The sequence below is a fragment of the Eublepharis macularius genome, chromosome 4 (assembly GCF_028583425.1).
Source record: "Eublepharis macularius isolate TG4126 chromosome 4, MPM_Emac_v1.0, whole genome shotgun sequence".
Lineage (NCBI taxonomy): Eukaryota > Metazoa > Chordata > Lepidosauria > Squamata > Eublepharidae > Eublepharis > Eublepharis macularius.
In genome coordinates, this window is record NC_072793.1 from 96,819,952 (window position 1) to 96,843,507 (window position 23,556).

Genomic DNA, 23,556 nt, shown 5'->3' on the forward strand with positions numbered 1-23,556 from the left:
TGTTACTTATTGGCGGGGGTCATTTCATAGAAAAAGAGCTGGAGGAACTCATTAGCATAACTTATTAGCATATGTCATGCCCCTTGACATCACTGGAAGTGTGTCATTAACATAACTGATTTGCATATGCCACACCCCCTGACATCACCTATCCTGGTTGTTTTGGACCCAATCCTGGCCATTCAGGGCCGAAATTGGGCCCCAAATGGCAAAAAGTGGCTGAAAATGGGCCCAAAATGGTCAGGATTGGGCCACTGCTGAGCAGAAGAGTGATCCACCACCCATCAGAGGCCAAATCCGGGCCGTTTCGGCCCCAATCCAGGCCAAAATAGCCCCCAAATGGCCAAGAGAGAGATGGGTGGGGCCACCTGACATGTGACCTCTTTGGGGAACTACCGGAACTGCGTTCCTGCACGTTCCCCCTTGAAATGAGCCCTGCTTATTGTTATCTTTTCTTTGGAAGCTGCTTTGTTGGAAGTCAGTTGCCTGAAGAGTTTTGTGGGTTGTAATTTTAATTAATAAACAGTGTTGCAAGCCAGCTTTTATTTGTTTAACAAAGAACACAGATTTGTGTTCCACCGCAAGGGGGGGCTTTGTTGTGCCTTCAAACTCGGTGGCAGCCACACAGGGGCGTAGATTTTCCAATTTCAGAGGAGGGGGGACTTGGCCAGAGGCATTGCTATATCTGGTCCTTAAAAGAACTGGGGCCCAGTGACACCACAGGGAGAGGCCAATGACATTACAGGGAGGGGCTTCCATTGCCACCATCTATGGAGGCGGGGCCATGGGGATTTAGGCAGGGGCTCCCCAAAATTTAGGGGGGCCCAGGCACCCATGCGGACCCCACTAACAATGCCCCTGGGCTGGGCCAAATCTAGGAAAAGGTGGGAGTTGGCCAGTGGTTATAGTGCTATCTCAGTGATCTCCTGCTGTGTCCTGTTTTTGAAATTCACTTTTAGGATAATCACTTTAAGATCTACAAATATACATATCATGTGTATAGGACAAACTAATGGTCACAAATCTGACACTAAGAAAGACAACACAGAAATGCCTGTGGGGGAATATTTTTAAAGTTTTCCTGGACGTTCATTTACAGGAGTCTTGATTCTGCCTTATTCATAAGAGTAACTAAAGTACTGAAATGTACTAAAGTGTGGCATCGCAGATGCTTTCATTTGGTAAATGTGTGGTTGAAATCTGAACCAGGGCAGAATACAAAACAGTTGCAGTGCACTTGATTTCTGAGCAATGTACAGAGTTCAGAGTAGTAGCAATCTCCTTCTTCTCATTTCAAACTCATATCCTGTGAGTACAAGCACATTTTGAGGCAATTCAGAACAGTGCTAATCACAACCCCAAAGAAAACTCACAGTTATACTATCTAGGATTTTATATACCTTGCTTTCTTAGCACACTGCTTAAAAACTCCACCTTAAAAACACAGACATTCATAACACATTATTAACAAAATCACATAATTAAGTACACATCCCTTGCTAATGTTCTCTCAGGGCTGCTCACAGAGCAAAAGGAATTTTTTTAAAAAGCCTCTGATCTGCATCCCCCCCACCCAATCTTGTTCATGCAGATGGGCTTTCTCATTGTTTCAGAGAAAGACCACTCAGGCTGCCATTTTAGGAATTGTTCTTTTCTGCAATAGATACCACCTCTCCATTTAAAAATGGAATGGAAATTGAAAGAGGAACTTAGGAGTGGCTGAAGCGCCCCCCCTCCACTACCGTGAAAAAACTAACTGTTCTCCCACACCCAGCCCCCCCCCCGCAAAAACAAGCAAGCAAACAAAGCTATTTCAACAAGGAAACAGAGGGTCTACCCTTTCCCAGTGTTCCATTTCCAAAATACAATGTAATGATAAAGTAACTGAAAAGTAAAATAAAATACTCACTTTTTCCCTATTAAAAGGAACATGATGATGGGTTCCTAAAAAAGGAACGTGATGATAGGTGGTTGAAGCATGCTGGCTGGTGTGAGTGTGAACAAGAAAATAAACTTATACTTGCCTTAGTTTTAGAAAAGAAGTAAGCTTTCTCTATTATAGGAATTCCATACTTTGATAGGAAAGTGGAGAGATTCCTATCTACCGATGTATTCCTGAGGAGGAAGTCCTGAGATTAGCAAGCTACATGTCAAAGAACAGGGCAGTAAAGGAGTAAACAGTAAACAGATGCCCTGACCTGTCTTTCTAACTCTAGTTTCTCCCTCTCTAAAACCTGAGGAAAGGGACAGCATTAGAAGTGGAGTCTTGTTGTTGTTATGTGCCATCAAGTTGCCTCCGACCTATGGCAACCCTATGAATGAAAGACTTCCAAGATGTCCTATCATTAAGAGACTTGCTCAGATCCTGCAAACTGGAGGGCATGGCTTCTTTTATTGATTCAAGCCATCTCATTTTAGATCTTCCTTTTTCCCAACTGCCTTCTACTTTTCCTAGCATTATTGACTTTTCCAGAGAATCTTGTCTTCTCACGATGTGACCAAAGTACAATAGCCTCAGCTTTGTCATTTTAGCTTCTAGGGAGAATTCAGGCTTGATTTGATGTAGTATCCACTTATTTGTCTTTCTGGTTGTCCATGGTATCCACAAAACTCTCCTCCAGCACCACATTTCAAATGAATCCATTTTCTTCCTGTCAGCTTTCTTCACTCTCCAACTTTCAAATCCATACATAGTAATGGGGAATACCACAGTTTGGATTATCTTGATTTTGGTTCCCAGAGAGACATCTTTATCTTTAGGGATCTTCTCTAGCTCCCTCACAGCTGCTCTTCCAAGTCTCTGTCTTCTGATTTCTTCATTGCAGTCTCTTTTGATTGATGATTGAGCCAAGGAATAGAAAATCTTGGACAATTTCCTCATTCTCCATTTTTAAATTGTGTAATTCCTCAGTAGTCATTACTTTTGTCTTCTTGATGTTCAGTTGTAATCCTGCTTTGGTGCTTTCTTCTTTAACCTTCATCAGTAGTTGTTTCAAGTCTTCACTGTTTTCTGCCAGTAATGTGTTGTCATCTGCCTATGTCAAATTGTTAATGTTCCTTCCACCAATTTTCACTTCACCTCCTTCTAGATCTAATCCAGCTTTCCTTCTGATATGCTCTGCATAGAGGTTGAACAAGTAGGGAGGTAATATGCATCTTTGTCTGACACCTTTGCCAATTGGAAACCATTCTGTTTCCCCATGTTTTGTCCTGACAGTAGCCTCTTGTCCAGAGTACAGGTTGTGCATCAAAAACAAGCAGATATTGTGGCACCCCCATTTCTTTTAACAGTCTCCATTGTTTTTCATGATCCACACAGACAAAAGCTTTGCTGTAATCCATAAAACACAGGCTGATTTTCTTCTGAAATTCCATAGTATGTTCCATTAGCCATCATAAATTTGCAGTGTGATCTATGCTGCCCCTTCATTTTCTGAATCCAGCTTGAAATTTGGTATTTCTCATTCCATATATGGTAAGAGTCTTTGCTTTAGAATTTTGAGCATCACTTTGCTTGCATGGGAAATTAATGCAATAGTTCGATAGTTGCTGCACTCTTTGGCATCCCCTTTTTGGGGAATTGTAATGTAGACTGAACATTTCCAGTCTGTGGGCCATTGTTTTGTTTTCCAAATGTAAATTGGAGACAAGCAATTATGTTGCAATTATGTCCAACAGAGACAGTCAGCCAGGGTTAAGGACTAAGCTACTTAGTGTGGACCATAGGTATTTTAAGGCAGTTTATAAATTATTTTTAATATAAAATTTATTTTTATAAATATAAGCAGAACAGAGAAAATAAAAAACACAATTATAATTACATCAAAAGAAAAAGAAAAGAGTAAACATATAATAAACAATATAAATAACTCAAGGGTTTTTTTATATCCAGTATATATCAATCCTTGAATGTGTTTGGTATCTCAGAAAAGAAAGTATAATCTCCAATATTCAGATTTTTGATCCCCCAAGCATCTTCCAATTGTAACATTTCCGTATAATTAAACACATTTTTGGGAAGTTTGCCTTGTTTTTCTCCCACCTATCTTTTTTAAAGATCCATTACACCATTCTTGTCTCCGAAGATCATTAGCTTCTTGAAAATCAAAAATGGATTGGAAAACATTTTCATAAAAAATTTCCTCTTGCATTGTTTGGTGCATATATTGTTGCTAGTGTGTAAATCTTGCCTTCCAGGAGACTGATTTTCAAAACCTTATATCTTCTGTCAGAGTCTCTTAATTCTTCCGTAACATTTATTTGTAAATTGTTTCTCTAAACTGCAACTCTTTTTTAAAATTATAAATTCTTAATAAACACAGAAATACATAAGAGCCAAAAAACAGGAACCACAAAGAATCATGGAAATTGTAATATGATACAACAGGAAGGGTGCCCCCCCCCCAGCCAAATCCGAGGGGGCTTGGTCCCCTCAGTCCCTATGTAGTTCACCAGTTACTGGGGGGAGGGCTTAGCCCCCCTGACCAAATCCGGGGGGGGCTCGAGCCCTTCAGGACCCCCCCCCCCCCAGTTTACACCTATGCAGCCACAAGATAGGCTCGTGCCACCATTGGCCTGGTTCTGTCAACAATCATGTGACCAAATAGAGGCGCAATGGTTGAGGACACTGTCCACCCTTTTAGGGAGGAAAAGTTATCTAGCGCTGAAGACCGTTTGATATCATGTCATCTGCAATTCACGTCTTTGGGTTATGCCAAGAACAAACCCGGCATGATTTCCTATTCGTCCGGTCAGCAGCAGCACTAAGAAAAAAGGCAAAGTTAGTAATGGAGACGAGAATCTCCCACGCCTACAGGGCACATGAAGCGAGCAGGGAATTAACCGGCCTCCTATTAGGCGAGCCAAGCATGTGCCGTAGGGTGGAGTGAGGGAGAGAACGCTCCTATTGGCCAGGTAAATGGAGGTGGGAAGCAGCGCAAACTCTCATTAGCCAGTCCAAAAGCGGCGGAATGGCAAGGCTTTCCATCCCAATCTTTGCGCCAGCTGAGCGGAAGGGAACATGCTGTGTTTTCGTTTCGCTGCCGCGGGTTCTCGCTCACAAGACTAGCCCTTAGCGTTCACCTTTGAGATTTGGCGCGTGCACGCGCTTGGCGGGAAGATTGAGAAGGCAGGAAGGACACCACTAAAATAGGGGGGAAACGAGCTGTGAGGCTCGCTTCCATTGGCCTGGTCGCGCACGTGCTCCCGGTAGGCCGACTTGAACTGGGCGCGAGCCTCCATTGGCCCTGAGCGGCCGCGCGGGCTCGAGCCCCGCGTGCGCGCGAGCGAGATAGACAGCCCGACGCGAGCCCTCCGCCTCTCGTTAGGAGAGTTGGGCGCTGAGCTCGCGCCAGGTGAGCGCATGCTCAGTGCGGATGGGGCAGGCGGCGATGGTGGAGCTAGGCTGATGGCGGCGCAGGCGGCGCTGCGCTGAGGACGCTTAGGGAGCCTGTCCTCATCCCGGCCCTGCCGCCTCGCCATGGGCAACGAGGCCAGCCTAGAGGGCGGAGGAGCCGAGGGGCAACTGCCCCCCGGCCCCGCCGCCAGCCCCTCCACGACGCCTGGGTCCGCCAAGCCGCCTTCAGCACCAGGCAGCGTTGGACAGCTCCCTCCGGGCAGGGCTCCAGCCGCCGCACCGGGCCCCGCGCAGCCGCACGGACCCTCAGTCAGGTGGGAGAGACTGAGCGGGCGGGCCGGGTTGCCAATCAGTGCTGTGGAAGAGGGGCTGGGCTGGAGGGCGAAGGGCAATTGGGAAACTGGGCATGACCTGTGGTTGAGAGGCGGACGGGTCAGTCGAGGGCAAGTTTCAGCCTTTGCCGAGGGCTCTGCAGGAGGATAAGAGTTTTTGAGAGCGCTCTGGCTGAGCAGGGACGCCTTAGTCAGGACGGGGTGGGGGAGGATCGAGTAGGAATGGAAAAGTGGCTTGGCCTGTGTTTGTGCTCTGCCATGTGTGCCTTTTTTGAAGCAAGACCCCGGAATTTCCACAATGTCCATAGTGATCTGGTAATCAGGCTCTGTGGTGTGGTTTGGGTTTGTTTAAAGGGCAGCTGTGAGGTGAGCAGATGATCTATAAAAACACTGTAAAGTGCCGTTTGAAATTCGTCTTTAAGTGATAGGATGGGGGAGTTTACCTGTGTTTTAAAGTGAAATAGTGAGTACGAAAATCAGCGTCTCTGGAGGAGAAGAAGAAACAGGACAGAAATCCAGATGGCAGCATGTGCGCATACAGGGTGAAGACTCTTTCACAGAGTGTCGTAGTGCAGGCTAGTATCAGGGAGAGGAGAGCAGAGAAACATGAATGGGATGCTGATTGCACAGCTTAGGTTGGAATGAGTGGCATGCAAAACTGAAGGAAGGGCACCGTTTGCTGTTCAGGATTCACATAAATAACTTTTATCAGTCTCTGTGTTGTCAAGAATAGTTCTGGCTTGAGTAGTCAACAAGAACAAATGATTCCCCATTCTTTCTCTATACATCTAGATCTCTAGCCAGCCTTCTTTTAGGTTCTGTTGCTATCATGCTTGCTTATAAAGATACCATTGACAGTGCTTCCGTATGATGTACATATCCTAATAAGGCCACCCTTATTGCAGCCTTTATACTACATAAAAATAATAATGGTTATGTAACCTAAATGTTGTACATCAGTGTAGAGAAATAATTGATTTAAAATGTCAGTGCTCTGCATAGTGTCTGTCTTTTCGAGAAAAACAAAACATGGGTGGGGGAAAGGAGTGTTATGATTAGGTGTCATGCAACAAAGTAGTACTTTGAAAATATATTTAATGTGGAAAGTGGCATATATGAAAAAAGTTAGTGAAAAATTCATCGAGAGTCATATTTTTCATTTTGCAGTGAAATCACAAATATGTCAATGGCAGATTGATTTGAAACACATGATCAACTGAAGAGCAGGATACAAATATATAAAATAAATTAACAAGAATACTATCCTTGTTCCCTGACTTAAGAATGCATTGTTGAATGTACCATTATTATATAGAAAAGGTAATAGTTCTAGAAGAAATCAGATAGCTTCCTGTTCATGAGTTAGGCTGTGAGGATTAAAACTGGAACTGCACTCTTTAATGGTCAAATTATTTGATCCTGGCTGAACTGAATTTTTTTGAGGGGAGGGAATTTGTGGAAGAAAAGTTTCAGACATTTTAGGTTGATGTTTCTAATCTCTACATTTTTTTCAAGCATTCCCTTTATAATATTATACTTCAAATTTATAAAGGTATATGTTTGGATAATATATGTAATTTTAAGTATCTTCTAAAAGTATAGGTCATGTGCATGTTTCATTGGAACTTACCCAGATTGATTGATGGCAGTGTTGCAAAGCAGCAATGATTTCCATCTTGCAGGGTTCCAGGTTTACACATTATTCCCCAATTTAGCTTGGAGAGAATGTAGGCCAGGCATTGCTTGCATATACAAGGGAAGCTCATAAAGGCATGGGAATGAATTGATGTTGAATTGTTCATGGCAGAATGAATTGATCTTTGCATAAGGCTTAGGAGAGTTGTGTGTGTGTAGGTGGTACAGAAAAGATAGGAGCATTTTTGTGTTGGGTCTTGTAGCAGGATTATGTAGTTACTGTGGGCTGTAAGTATGTGCTGTTGGAAGGTTTCCTTAATTCTGCTGCTTGGAGACACTTATGCACCATGAAGTGTTACTGATGGAGAGCTGAGCGTCTGTTTTGAGGTATCTGCACATCAAGTCTTTTCTATAACAATCCTGCCATGGTGTGTTGAAGAGCAGGGCTGGGAAGCTATCCAAGTACTAATACATCTGTGCAAAAGCTCTGGTCTCTCTTTCCAAACTCAGACTATCAGCACAACCCTATTTCTATCAGTACAGGCATTCCAACATACTCCTACCCCTGTTAATAAATGTTTATTCTGTCAGTCTGATAGTCCTCTGCTTAGTGAACGTGTTGGAATATTCATGAATATGGGCAAATTCTAGAGGAATAGCTCTGTTAGTCTGTTGCTGCAAAAGCAGTAAAAAGCCTCATGGCACCTTAAAAATAAACATGAATATGGGGTTAGATTGGGAATGTTGATTATAATACTGTATTATATTCTAGAATTTTTCCTATGCAAGAGGATATCTGGACCTGACTTTTAATTAAAAAAGGCTGTTTTGCATAATCAGGGATGGATTTTATTAGGTGAGTTTATTGCACAGTATAATTGAGATGTATTTAATTCCACATTTTAGTACTATGCATGGCTGTGTTTCAGCAGCAGATGAGCCAAATCCTTAGGAAACATCACAGTGGGAAAATCCACTGTTTTAGGTTTGTTAGTTATTTATTTAAATATGTTTATTTAAACATATTCATCACTCTTGGCTTCTATTTTCCAAGAATGTGAAAGGACACCTAGGAAGGAGGTAGAAATAACAGGAGACCCGTGATCCATCCTGCTGTTTTGTTGTTGTTGCTCAGATTTCACATTGGTCTCTAGACTTTCAGTTAGCTTTCTTAAAACTCCTCAGTTGTATTAACCTTCCTTATTAGATGTGACTAGAATCATGGAAACAACTACATCTGCCTTCCTGAATACAACTCACCTATTATAGTGTACATTACACTATTATCGCCACTTTCTGAATTCTTTCTAGGTTCAGCAAAATGTAGAAATAGTTAATCAACGGTGTGATACAGCCAAATATAAACACTTGGGGAATAATCCAACCAAAGATACCCATTTTAATTCCCACTGATTTAACTGAGATTTAAAAGTACTGAACTTGCTGTAGACTTTGGGTTTATTGATTTGGCTGTTTTCTAAATACGTGCTTTTCTTCAGGGTGTGATATCATCAGCTTCAGTTTCTTCAACTATGGTATTTTAATAATTTTTAATAATATTAAACATTTAATATTTTAATATTAAACACTTAATGTTTTAATAATAATATTTTTAATAATAAATTCATTTCTTTCCTCTGCCTGTTGCCAGCAAGTCCCGTTAACTATTGATTGAGCTGTCACCATGGAATGGAGGCCTAGAAGCAGGTGGTTAAGGAATGGAGACTCAGTCAGCAACCACTGGACTTAGCAGAAGGGATGCAGGAAAGGATGGGTGGGGGGACCAGAGAGAGGGAGGAAGGTTTCTTTAAAAAGCAGGAACCAAAGAAGGATGAGGGATAGGCAAAAACTTCACACAGAGCGTGATAATGGAAGGACAAGGGGCCACAGAAGGGGGGCCATTTGTCATTTTGATTTGAAGTAATTGGTTTGATTGCAAATGTTGTTCATATGTAGTTTAGTAGAAAAATGGTTAAAAGATTAACAGATACATCTTTCCAAGTGCCTTTGTAAGGAGAGGGATATATGTTTTGGTTACGATCTTACTAATAGATAGGAGTACGGTCCTGAAATTTCAGTTACAGGCAATTTATAAGACATGTAATGGCATGGTATGCATAAAATACAAGTATCTCAAGACGATTAAAATACGTTTTCCAGTTTTGTAATGTGTTCTAGTATAATGCTATCTTTTGTCATATTCTCTCTTCAGCTGACATTGAACTTGGTAATTTTCAGCAGTAGTTCTGGGTGAAACAATTTGCTGCCCAGCCCAGTTTTCTTTTTCTTTTTTTAGAATTGTATTGAAGTTTTTACCACAAAAGTATAAATAGCAACAAAGTACAAATGTAACAAAGAGGTCAACCAATATAAAATGGTATGTATGTCCCACTGAGGAAAGCTTAGGAATTTTTAGGTTAAAGATTTTCATAATGATTGAGTAGAATGTTTGTAGACGGCATGTGAGACTTGGACAGGTGAGGCCTGGGTTAAAATCTCCACTTAGTGGTAAAGCAGGCTGAGTGACCTCAGGGCAACTTCTGTAGCCTAACCTATCTCACAGGTTTCTCTGAAGATAAAAAGGGAAAATCCTGTGTACTCTACTGATAGCTTCTTGGAAGAAGAAACATGATTAATCAGAATGTAATATTTTGAGATGTGGGAGTACAATGGAAAATAGGAAGGCTAAAAATACTAGTTGTTGTAGATTTTCCGGGCTGTGTGGCCGTGGTCTTGGCATTGTAGTTCCTGATGTTTTGCCAGCAGCTGTGACTGGCATCTTCAGAGGTGTAGCACCTTTCGGTGTAGTCTTTCGGTGCTATACCTCTGAAGATGCCAGTCACAGCTGCTGGTGAAATGTCAGGAACTACAATGCCAAGACCACAGCCATACAACCCGGAAAATCTACAACAACTAACGTTCTCTGGCCGTGAAAGCCTTTTGACAATATATTGAACGCTGCTAAGAATACTGTTTATATGTTTAAATAATTTCTGAGTCATCCTTACAACAGCTATGTAAGGTAGGCCAGTGTTGTTCCCAAATAAAATGATGAAAATGATCACTGTTTGTGAACAATATCAGCATTGTTCCTTTACCTTACGGTCCTTTTGTTTTGTTTTATGCCAAGTTCTTGCAATGTATTTTTTTTAAAGAAGTATTAATTTGCCGCGGGAAGCAATTATGGAGGAGCATGGAAGAAAGAGTTTCCAGAATGGGTCAGGTGATCCCTCCAACTTTAAATGTTGCACATTAGTCTTGATCACAGTTAAAATTGAAAAAAGGACACAGAGAACTTTTGGTGTCTGATACTGTGACTAGACAGGGCCCAAACATAGCTATGCACTTCAAATTGCATTGATGTCAATAGAGACTTGAGAACGTGTTTTACATTCGTGTTGAAATTAAAGTGATTAACTTTGATTGTTTCATCATGCCACATGATTTATATTTCTGTGTAACTGCAGTAATGAGTCCAGATTTATTTAAGAAGAAATAAATCTGTGGCTCTAAATAATCCCATAAAATCTGGCAAATTAATGCAAGGGAAATATTTCATTTTTAACAGTTAGTGACTTTTTACAAGCAAAATGAGAAACTGCTGATTTTTGTTACATTTGACAAGATTGCTAGCAAAGAAGCTATTGGGGAGAGATCACATCTGACTTGCTTTCAGATAATAAATCAAGGAATCATTATGAACTTGTTGATGATACCATTGGATGTATGTTCTTAGGAAGGCTCTTTTACACTATGGGAACCAGACATAATGCTTAAGGTATCCCTCAACCCAAACTCCCAATAGTTGAAAGTACTAGTTTCTCAAACACCTGGATCTGGCTGCTACCAGAGACTGAATACTGGGTTTTATGAACTTTTAACGCAAGTTATACTTTCCATTGTTGCTCTTGCTGAACCTATCCCCACAAGGGGGAGCTTGTTCTCTTCTCCTCCAGTCATGGAGATCCTCTTTATACCCATTGAAATATTGCCACTGTACACCAATAGATTATTACATATCTGAGAGATTTTATACAGGAAAATGATACATCAGGAGCCGTGTCATTCTTTGAGTAACTTTCTTTTGAAGCATTCTGCTGTTGTGGCTAATGGTCTTTTCTCCTTTCTTGACATGTCAGATCAACACACACACACTGTCATTTTGTAAAACTTACATCAACACACATTTTTTATGGAAAAAGTGCTTGTCGTATTTACACTAGTATTCAGAACAGCAAACACCATAAGGCCAGTCTGTTGTGGATCCTGAGCATGAGTCCATTGACTTTTCACAAACATGCATTTTCACTGTGTATTTTACAGTTTTTGCTGTTCTGAAGATTGGTGTATATGGAACAAACACACTTGCCATGTAAAATGTAAATTGGCTCTTCTGATGGTGCTTGTCACACAGTTGGCATTAAATAGATATAAAATGGTAGATTAGTAGCAAACCTTGTCCAGACCGCCTGCACGTACTCCATAAAGTAGGCTGCTTGAGCAGTAGGGAGGAATGGAAGTTGCTGGGGAAAGTGGGAAGAATGGAAGAACCAGTTGGTCCGAGAGGTGGCAGAGGGGAAGCCCGGATGGCTGGTTGAGTTTGAAAACGGAGGTCCAATTAATCTATTAAATCATTAAAACAGTTAATTGTGCAGAACTGTTGATTGTTGTTGTTAGGCCCAATTTTGATCCAAGAAAAAACAGTCATTGTTGGAAATGTAATGGGCGCTGTACTGTCATGCATGATTTCTTTCCTTCATTGTCTCAGAAGGTTTTTCTTCCATTAAATGATATGATTGTTTAAATTATATTAATCAGGGCTTGTTTGAAGGACTACACTTTGCACATAACAGACTTCACAGAGTTTCTGCCACTGTCTTAAAGTTCTCTTTAGAAAATAGTTCATTGTATAGCTGTTGGGCAGTGGACACAACTGCAGAATTTGTCATTGTGCTAGAACTTTGGAAGTTCATTTTATAATTCTTTTCTCAGATGGTTTAACATTTTGAAATGGTTGACCACATACTAAAAAAAAATGTACACAATGTATGTTGTATAGCAAAAGAGAAGCAATTGTGGACTTTGAACTACTCGAGGTTTTTTTTTTTAAGTGTTATTGCTTCAGGCTACCATTATTTTTATACCCTTTTGGGAAGAAGCTAAAGTGCACATATTTGAATTAAGGACAGTTCCCTTCTAATTTGGGATGCAGTTTCCTCAGTATAAATTGGATTTTTAAAAATTTACTGCCAGTAGATACTTAACTTGAGACTGGCCTATACATTAATTTTATCCTAAACAAAAAACCCATCCATTAAATAAACGATTACTGTTACTTTAGCAGATGTTCTGCTTGCCTTAATATAGCTATCTAGCTTTTATGTGTTACTTGAAACATAACGTTATATTTGTCATGGCGTATACTACAAATTTGTAGTACTACAAATATTACATCTGATGAAGTAGGCTGGCTCTAGCCCATGAAAGTTACATTGCAATAAACCTGTTTATGTTTAAAGTGCCAAAGGAACCCTTTTTGTTTTAACAGAGTTAAAACAGAGTCCAATAAATAGGACTATAGTAATAAACTATTTCGATATGCTTTTGTTTTGAGTTTTTCTTTAGTAAACATCCTAGAAAAGTAACATTACTAGGCTGTGCCATGTATTATTTTTTAACTGATCTAGTTAATGTTTTTTTTAAACAAAGTAGTAGTTTTGCTCTCACTAACCAGTCAGTTGCATAGAACTTACAAATACAGCTTTCCCATTGCCTGCTGTTTCTCATAGAGTTTGCTTTCCATTTCCAGCAATGAGACTTGTTTGCATTTTTGTCAAGGATTTTGTTCGCCTCTTATGTCAAATTTTATTTTTCAAACTTACAAACTACCTGCATGATACATTTTCAAATGAGTTAAAGTAGTGTGATGAAAGGAAAAAAAAGTGCTTAATTTGTGCCTCTTGTCCTGAGGAACCAATGTGTTAATGGCACCTGGAATTGCTGGGTGTTCTCTGGTTCATTTTTTTTTTATTGTTGCCGTATTTATCATTTTATTGTGATTGTAAGCTACCCCTAGCCCTTGGGGATGAACCTGTTAAAAACTGAAATAAACAGATTCAGAAACACAGCAGTAAATTCATAATGAAACTTGGGAGATGAACACAGGACAACTGAAGGCCAGCATGATTGGCCTGGATCGCAGTAGAGGGAGCAGAGCACCTTGACTTGGCCCACTCACTTCCATCAGAATCTGCAACTGCACCTGTTCTTTCCAGGAGTATGATTACAACAGGAGCTACAGTGTCCCGATTCTTCATTGGGAAGCTGCTGAAGCACAATGGTCTTTTAAGAAAACTTCTACCATGAATCAAGCAAGCCATGCTGCAATTGCCTAGCCTGCCGTCTTGAAGTGCATTTCATCTTTTCAGCATGAATACACATGCCCTCCGACAACATCTGGTATTTCTTTTCTCCCTCCCAATTCTGGTTTCTTTTGGTGTACCTGCTGTGTTTTCACAGTCTGGTTACTCCCGTTTTTATTAAAGACTGCTGGAGGGTACTGATGATTAATCTGTGGAGTGCGTAATTCCCCCCCCCCTGCAAAAACAGGGACTATAGGCTTGATTTCTGATTTCTGCTAAGTCCTTGTTTTAATGAAGAAATAAATAAGGGGCAACTTCATATAATGTTGAGCAATATGGGCATGGTGAATTGTCTAAGCAGCAAATGATGGTATGCTGGTATGCAAAAAGCACTTGGTACAGGTGGCCACTTGAAATGGGACTTCATGGGCAGGGTAAGCCTTCCCCTGAAGTTTGGGCAGTTTACACCATGTCACATATACCCTACTAGATTGAGATGGCATGGCTAAAATCACCCAAACAGCTGTTGCTTGTCATGTTGCTTGCCATGTAAGACCCATGTGGTTGCCATCCACAATGTGCTTGCTGCTTAAGTAGACGAGGCCATAGTACTATTATGTTCTGTCTTAGCATAGCAACTGGTGCAAGCCAATGTGACTTCTTTTACTTATTGTTACTGTTAGTACTCTGGTAAAGCTAATATAGCTGTCAACTATTGTCAGATTACAAGAAATTCTGCTACCTCGATGGTATGTCACTTGTACCATTTGAAAGATATCTACATTTAATGTGAAAAAAACCTGATGAAAAACTCAAGCATAATTTTTTCCTGCAGCAGAATATTCTTGAATAAAGTTTTTCTGCCTCTCTTCCATTAGGAAAGGACTTTAAAAAATCAATTATAAATCTATTCCTAAGTAAAGAGTTGCATTCAAAGATTTTATTTATTCATTTTTATAAATTTACATATCGCTTTCCTACAGAGCTCCCAAGGCTGTTTATATTCAAAATAGCCATCCACAAAAGGAAAAAATGGACGGAAGATTTGGCTCTCAAGCCAGTAAGGGAAATTCAATCATTCCACTGTGTGCCACACGTTGCTGTCCTTCCATTTTTGTGTGTGTGCTATGTGCCATCAAGTTACTTCCAACTTACAATGACTCAATGAAGTAACAACCTTCACAACTTCTGATCTTTAACAACCATGCTCAGATTTTGCAAACTGGAGGTTGTGGCTTCCTTTGTTGAGTCAAACCATCTCATTTAGGATCTTCCTACTGTCTTCCTCCTTTCCTAGTATTACCGTCTTTTCTGGTGAGTCGTGTCTTCTTGTGATGTGGTCAAAGTACAATGGCCTCAGTTTCAACTCTTGAGCTTCTAGAGAGAATTCAGGCTTGATTTGATCTAGAACCCACTTAATTGTCTTTTTGACCATCCATAGTATCCCTAAAACTTTACTCTAGTACCATATTTCAAACAAACCAACGTTATTCCTTCAGCTTTTTTCATTGTCCTTAAGGATCTTTTCTAGTCCCTTCATAGCTTCCAAGTCACAGTCTCTTTATGGTGCAGTCTCTCTTTAGGTTGATGATTGAGCAAAGGAATAGAAATCTTTAACAATTTCAGTTTCTTCATTGTCAACCTTAAACCTCAGCAGTCATTACTTTTGTCTGATGTTTAGGTGTAATCTGGCTTTGGCACTTTCTCCCATAACCTTTATCAGTAGGTGTTTCAAGTCTTTATGATTTTCTGACAGTAAGGTGGTATCATCTGCATATCTCATATTATTAATGTTCTTTCCACCAGTTTTCATTCCATCTTCATCTAAATCTAATTCAATTTTCCTTATGATATGTTTGGCATATAGGTTAGGGCTGCCAAACCCAAACTCTAGGTGGGCCCTGGAGATCCTCTGTAATTACAACTGATCTCCAGACAACAAAGATCAGGTCCCCTGGAAAAAATGGCTGCTCTTGCAGGGTGGACTCTCTGGCAGTATACCTGCCGAGCTCCAGCCCCTCCCCAAATCCTCCCGTCCCCAGACTCCACCCCCCAAAATCTCTAGATATTTCCCATCTGGAGCAGGCAACCCTAATATTGGTTGAACAGATAGGGAAATAATATGCATCTTTTGTATGACACCTTTGCCTCTTGTCTGGATTACATTGTTGCACACCTCCTGCCCTAGGGCTACCTGTTGTCTTTCTCCTGTCCTGAGGGTACACCCACTGGGGCCTCCCCCTGGCCTCAGATGCAGGAGAGGAGCCTGGTTGTGTCACCCGGCATGCCTTCTGCCTGTTCTGGAGAGTGTTGCCCTTCAGTGTCTGCGTCAAGTCTTCCCCAGCGTATCCTCCCTGGCCTGGGTTCTGGAGCTCTCTTTTATCCCTCCATCCATCCCTAGCCATATCCTCAGGGTTCTGCCCCCAGAGCTTACTCCAGCATCTGGGCTAATGGCAACCAAATGCTCACTCATCCAGCCTCTCCAGCCTCTCTGCTGGCCCATCTGCCTGCTTGAGTTTGTCTTGCCTTTTTCTGTTCCTCTGGGGTGCTGCCCCCTCTCAGTCTCCATCCTAGCTGGTTGTGGCAGGCTTTCTCCCTGCCGCCATCCAGATGGAGCCCTGGTTGTTGCCAGGGCATGCTGTAAGCCCGCAGGGCTTGCTAGCAGCACTTCCTGAGATGTGGCAGGGTCTGTCAGCCCCTCAGAGGCCAGCCCTATCTGTCCCTCCTAGAAGCTGGCTGATGATGCTGTCTCCTGCTGTGGCATTATCACCTGCTTGCTCACCCCTTTCCCCCACCTCAGTTGAGGGGGGTGGCGAGATTGTCATTCATTTAGGTTCCTTCTTTTCCAGGCTGCTGGCATCTGTGTCCCAGTTTCTTGAAGCATCATACTCTCACCTCCCTTCACATTCAGCTTTTCATTTCTCATTTTCCCTACTTTCCCTATAGTAGTTAATAATATATAACTGTCCTGCCTTGCTTCTCTTTTTTCCCTGTTAACAACAGTATTTAAATAGCATCCCCTGATTCTTCGTCTTGTTATGTGATGGAGGGAAAGAACTGTCTCAGTGGTCCCTGATTTCTTCAACACCCTGTCACCTCTGTTGTTCCTTTCCATACTTCCCTGCCACTTGGCTTCTCTACTTAAGGAACCCTTTTCTCCTTCATCTTCCTCTCATATAATCTTTTGACACTTGTCTCTGCCCCCATCTTCTGTTAACAGAACACAGCTTGGACCAAAGTCCACTGTGAAGTTTTTCCTTCCCTTCAGATAATTTATGGGCAAGATTATGCTGTTAATTAACTCTTTGGTTCCTGTAGTCTGCAGCTGCTGCTATGCTGTACCTTAAGATCCTGTGGGGAGAACAAGAATGTGTGCTGTCAGGTTGCCCAGTTGTCTCTCCTGTGGCCCAGTTCTTTTTTTGGGAAGCTCCAGCAGTTCATTTCTTGATTTCACAAGGCTACTTAAGAATTGGTTGAAGAGAACTTGGGCATTGTCCAAAACTCAATGAATGCTTCACTTGAGTTTTTGTGTGTAATATATCTTGACACTATATTAATAATGGATAACAAACTTTAGTCTTAATTGACTGCAATGTTAATAATTCCTTTGTTTTGACTTTTTAGCATTCATGTATCTATTTTAAAGTCCTACTTAACTCCTTTGGTCTCCGTTTTGCATATGGCATTGTCTATCAAATATCATAATGAAGTTGAGAAATATTAACCATCCCTGTTTTCTTTGTTAAGGAAGAACTGTTGCTTGGCTTATTCATGCATATAGTTCCTTTGACTTCATTATACTTGCAGTTCTACCTTTACAGAAAAAGAATAGAGTTATGAAAAAATAGTACAATTTGTTTGACATATTTTGCTTTTTGATTAGTGCACTGGGTCCATTAATTATTCTTTATTCCTCTTGATATATGAAAATCCATTGTTTATAAAATATTATGACAGTTCATTACTTACTATTTTATGACCAGTTTTAATTGATTTCCCTTTTTGAAAAACTGATATTTGCTTTTTGTCAGCTTTCCTGGTTAGAAAAAAAACCTGTCCTCTCTGACATGTACAATGTGCTCATGGGTAGGGGAAATTCCCTTAGGGAGTTCATTAAGCCCTTCCCTATGTCAGGCAAACATGTCATTACTCCGTATGTGAGTCCCTTTGATTTTGACTGGTCTTGAGAACTACCTGTGTGGGAGAATCATGACCACAGAATCATGACCACAGATTCATAACATTCTGAATGCCCACCTTGAGATCTAGACTAATATTTCTGCACAGTAACACTCTCTTCCTTCTAGTTGTATGTTGGCATTTATCCATCATAAGAAATTCTCTGCTTATCTTCATGGGTATACCAATGAAAAACATCTACAGGTTCTGCAAACTGGGAATGGGGTACATTTGTGGAAATGTTGTCATCAAACTCTGGATTTCTTCAGCTCTTTAAAAGTCAGCCAATGAAATGGAGTGATGATAGGAAACCTCTGAGAGCAGTATTACATCTTACATTATGCTGTAATGAAAGACCATTGTTTTCAGACACATGAGTGTCTAATTTTGGCCTCAGATTACCCTCATTTCAGTCGGTCTCAGTTTTAAAAGACTACATCTGTTCCAAAGAAATTCTGGAAAATTATAAATTTATGTTCAGATTATATTTTGCTGTTGATTTTTATGGCACAGTTATTTAATTCTCAGTTCCAACATTTGCACAGACATGTCTGTTCACAGTTCCAGAACTAGGTCTCCGTAATGCTGGCGGAACATCATGGGTTGTGAGTATGACATTATACTGGCAAAGAGATTAGTACACCCCATCCTTAACACTTATTTTCTTGTGTAACAAATTTTGATATCAGACAATTAGTAATTAACTAATATATTCCTTGCTGCTTCTGCTTCCATAACTTTTGTGCATATATTTATACACATAACTATATACATATAATTAGGGCTGGAAATAATTCCAGATGCTAAATCATACAGGCAGCTAGAAATTTAACATTTGTGCTTAAGAGTTTTAAATACTTTTTTTCTGCCTTGTTATTAGATTCTTACCCATTAAGCACTCTAGATATGATGATGCCAAGAAATTTGATGCTGGCTTCTAAAGCTCTGTATGTTGGCATATAAGGACCTGAAATAAGTAATGTTTCTGTCTAGGATATCTAAGAGATTTCTGAAGATTTCATGATAGTCTCAGCAGATGGGAGAGTGAACTGAGGTACTCATCCCTTTGCTTGCTTGCTTGTTTATTGTCCATCTTTCTAAATAACACTCAGATGGTCTCTGCACACTGGCCTCTTTCAAAGCTGACTCGTGGAAAAACTGAGTTCTTCTTTTGTTATCCTCCACTTCTTTGTCCCTTTGAGCCTTCTTTAACCCTCCACTTTGATCAAGGTGAACTAGTATATATTCCTGAAGAATCACCATCTTAAACCCTGTCCCTTCTGGCTCATATCCAGCTATCATTTCTGTGCAGTTTTTGACAACCTTCAGAGTCTGCTCCATACCCATTCTACTCATATCAACTGGGTATGATGTTCTCTGTCCAACTAGCCAAAAGATTTCTTGAGGTGATACAATTTATACCACTTTGAAAGTGGATGTAGACGTATCGGTTTGGCATACTTTCACATTAGTGTGGGGCGTCTTTAGTACGTTGTTTGATATAATGAGATTTGTGCTATGCTCTTGCAGAGTAGAAGCACTAAATTTTTATTTTTATAATGCTATCCGGCTAAAGGATGTCATGAAGTTATGACTTAAAGTGTTTCTCTACTCTATATAAGGCCATTCAATGATTGTAAGGAGATATATAGTATTTTCATATTGGAATATAGATGTTATGTGTATTTGGTAGTGAAGAGTAATAAATAAATTGCGCTGGATCCAAACTTACATTCGTGAAAGAAGGGATGATTTCTGCTGAGGTCTCGTTCTGACTGAAGCCTCCATATCACATCCCACATTGTGCCTATGGGTCTCCAAATGCTTAGGACTGGTTCTTAGGGGACACAGAAGATCCCTGTATGAAGGTAGGGGTGGCAAAATCTGTTTCATGAATGAAGTTTTGTTCACAGTTCTTTGGATAGTTTCAGGTGGGTAGCTGTGTTGATTTGCAGTAGAAGAGCAAGATTCAAGTCTAGTAGCACTTTAAAGACCAACGATTGTATCAGAGGTTAGTAATTCTTAGCATGTAATTATTACTAGGTTTTCCCTATATGTAAACTATAGCACAATTATGTTATTTTATATGGTGCTTTAAACATAATAAAATGGAAGTGGCATAGAAGATGAATAAGGGACATTATACATAAAATATGAAATAATAATGATATTAAATGGTAAAGTGGTACAGAAAGAGAAGAAATAGTTCCTGTCTGCTTCTGTTGTGACGCCATATCTCATATGGTACTTATACAGTGGGAGATGCAAAGCAGATAGCTTGACAACTGCAGCAATTCTGCATTGGAAATCTTAAAAACAAAGGACTGCACAATCAGAAGTGGGCTTACCTTAGTTAATATCATAGGCAGGGAAAAGTGAAGGCAGCAGAAAACCATATTTCGTTTTTATTAACCAGTAGGAAGACTTGGACAAAATATTCCTTGTGTTGTTTTCTCTGCTGCAGAAGAATACATTCCACTGTGTACTCCCATTTATCCAGCCTTCTAGTTGCCTTTTTTGTTTGCTTTGAGACCTACTCTCACTCTGTGATTACGTCAGTGGGCTTTATGTGGACAGGAATCATGTCCTACTGCAAACTACTGTAAAGGGATGCTTTCTATCATTCAGGGACCTGAGGGATGGAGAAGAGCAGAGAAGCAACAGAAGTATGTCTAGAACTTGCAAGCGTAATGGGGAGGTAGTTTGTGCCATTTTGTAACAATCTAAGTAGAAGACAAATTTCTTCCATGTAATTTTGTAGATCTAAATCCCAACCTTTATTTTTATTTATTTGTTTACATCATTTATAGTCCGCCTTTCTCTCAAAGCAGATTATGCAATGTGAGTGACTACAGTCAATATCAAAGACATTTCAGTAAACATGTAATGGGTATATACATGCAAATTTGCTAAGATTTAAAAACCAGCAAAAATCCAGTATAGAGCTTGTGGGCGCTTTGGAATTTTAGAAGAAAGTACTGTCTTAGGCACTGAACTCATGACAAAATGGCTATCATGGAGTGGGGCCAATCATAAAATGACTGTTATGAGCAGGATGGATGGATGGATGGATGGATTGGGGGAAGAGATGCTATTTCAGTTTGCATAAGGGAGTGTTTGTGAGGCCACAGGGAGATTCTGGGGAGTAACTTGGAATCTTCAGCATGCAAAGATGATATTCTTACTCTGAACCACAATCCCTCCTCTGATATATGCTGTTTGAACTTCGGTTACTATGATTTTAAATAATATCTAAGCATTATGAAGAGGTTTTGTCCTTTCTACTCTTCCTTGCAACTTCCATTTGACTAATCTTCTCACTGACCAAGGGAGCTTGACTCTGAAAAGCTTATACCCTGGAAATCTTGTTGGTCTTTAAAATGCTATTGGGCTCGAATCTCCAATGTCCCTTGTCACAAGGACATTCTTATGATGTATTCCAAACTAATAATAAGAAAAGATTATTTTGTAAATACATTTTTATTACTTTTTTCTCTTTTTTAAGGTAGTGCTATTTACACAGGAATTCAGAACATATGTGGGACAAAATCAAACCAGTCAGCAAGCAGGGTTGAGAGTTGAAAGTAGATACTTTTCACAGAGAAAGAGGTGTGAGAGCTCCAAATATCTCTGGTATCTAGTATTAATGAAGGAAGCAGGAACAAATAGCACTGCATGTGTATACATATATGGTTTTTAAAAAAGAGACAGAGTCTCCTGCATGGTTTTTAAAAAAGAGAGTCTCCTGTAGTCATGTCCAATTACATCATTGACCTATATTTAAATTAGAAATAGTGAAGAAGTGGCAGCTTCAGAATCATTTTGAAATGCCTTTCTATTTTTGGCAAAGTGGAAAACTGCTTTTTTAAAAAATGCAATGAAATGGCTGGATTATCTGCCCATTTTCTTGACCTCTTGTGCCACAGAAGTAGCATAAGGTAAGTGGGATCAGTCTTTCTGCCTTGTAAGTGGAGAATTCCAGTGCTGTAAGAGGACTTTAAAGTTGCATTGCAAACACCTATGGCTCTATTCAGTCTTGTCCAGTAAATATTAAGGTTAGCCCAGTGTGACAAACTAGTTGTTATAACCACATATAGCAATCATTTTTTCTGAATATTTATTTACTGTTGTTTTGCTTTCATGAAGTTTGGGCCTTAAAGATTTTAAAATGGTGTTTCAGTTCAGTTCTGAAAAAATATCCAAAAATATTTTGGCTATTACCTTAATAAAAGAAATTGGTAACCTGTCCTTTTGTATATTGCAGCTGCATTGAGGAACTTTAATAGATTGAAAAGTGTAATAAATGTAAAAATAAACAGAATTATGGATCAATATATATCTCCTGATATTTGAAAAAGAACATTTCTCCTTATGTCAAAAGGGTGCTCTGGCCTGAAAAGAAGCTGTTCCCTGGTGCTGTGTTGCTGTTTATTAGGGGAGAACTTTCCCCCAAGGGATGAGCTTTTTCACCTGTTCCGCCTCTCCCCCAGTTTGCTTAAGCCTGAAAAGCTTACCAGGGGCCTGCCTTCTTAGGGATTTAGGAAGTTGTGTGAGACCAAAGTATATAGACAAATTTTTGACAGACTATGAATTGTAAGATTTTCTTTTCATGTAATAAATGACTGGAGGATGTGCAATATAGATAAACTATTTTTTATTGTTGTACCAAGATTTTAGATTTCTCTGTGTGTTTTTAGAATTGTAAACCATTTTGAGACCTTTGCTGGAAAAAAGTGGTCTAAAATATTCTAAATAAAGTGAAATAGCAGTGGCGAAGAATAAATACATTACAAAATAACCAAAATGTCAATAATATGAGAAGGATATTTTTACTACTTGAAATGTACCAATATTGATATGTAGTATGAATCCATAGATTAGTGAACATCCTTAGTGCTGGAAATAGCAATGTCTGGTGTATAAGAAGAAAGAAGAGAAGAAGACCCTTCCATACAGGGGGCAGCAAGTATCAGTTAGATAGGATAGTGAGATAGGATAGTGAGGACAGTACCTCTCTTGGCCGTTGTCACACGGGCTTCTATTTAGTGCGAAAATGGCGCAATTTCCCGGCAAACACCCACCTTATTCCAACACTCATGTGATTTTCTCTCTTCTGCTTTGTGCTTGATAGTAGTGATATTTTGCGCCTCAGTGTGAATGCCTCACATCAGTGTTTTTCGCCTCACCACGCCATAGGCCCACCCTTTTTTTCTCTCCTCAATCCCAGAATCCATTTCTCCCGTGACTCCCCCCCCTTTTTTTGTAATAATGTCCTTATATCGCTATAACGACATCACACAATGAAAATTTTCTGCTGAAGAAAACAAGTAAAAATGACTGAATTGCCATTAGAGAAATTTTTATTTTAACCCCAAACCACACCTCGCTAAAAATGGCCGTGTTCAGTCATTTTCCGGGTTTTTTTTAACATTAATGTTATTCCGTTATAGCGGAATTAAACGCCAACAAAAATTTAAAAAGGGGAGGAGCTGCTTCTGCACCCATTAAAGAGAACGGAAAAGAGCGCTTAGGTGTGGACAGCTGGGAGCGCGAAGAAACGCGAGGTGACCCAAAGAAACGTTACTGTGCCGATATCAGCGATGACACTATATGCTGTAAATTTAATGGAACAGATGCCCTTGTGACGACGGCCCTTGTCTTCTAAAGGTCATTTCCTTGTCTTGTCTCCTAT

General features: G+C 40.1%; 1 protein-coding gene across 1 annotated transcript in view; it reads left to right on the forward strand.

Moving 5' to 3' along the window:
- Positions 1-5,479: 5,479 nt before the first annotated feature.
- Positions 5,480-23,556, forward strand: part of BSN (bassoon presynaptic cytomatrix protein) — a 332,851-nt gene continuing 314,774 nt past the window's right edge. Inside the window, exon 1 of the mRNA XM_054976376.1 lies at positions 5,480-5,670. Coding sequence (XP_054832351.1) covers positions 5,480-5,670 — 191 coding nt within the window. The remainder of the gene's footprint in view (positions 5,671-23,556) is intronic.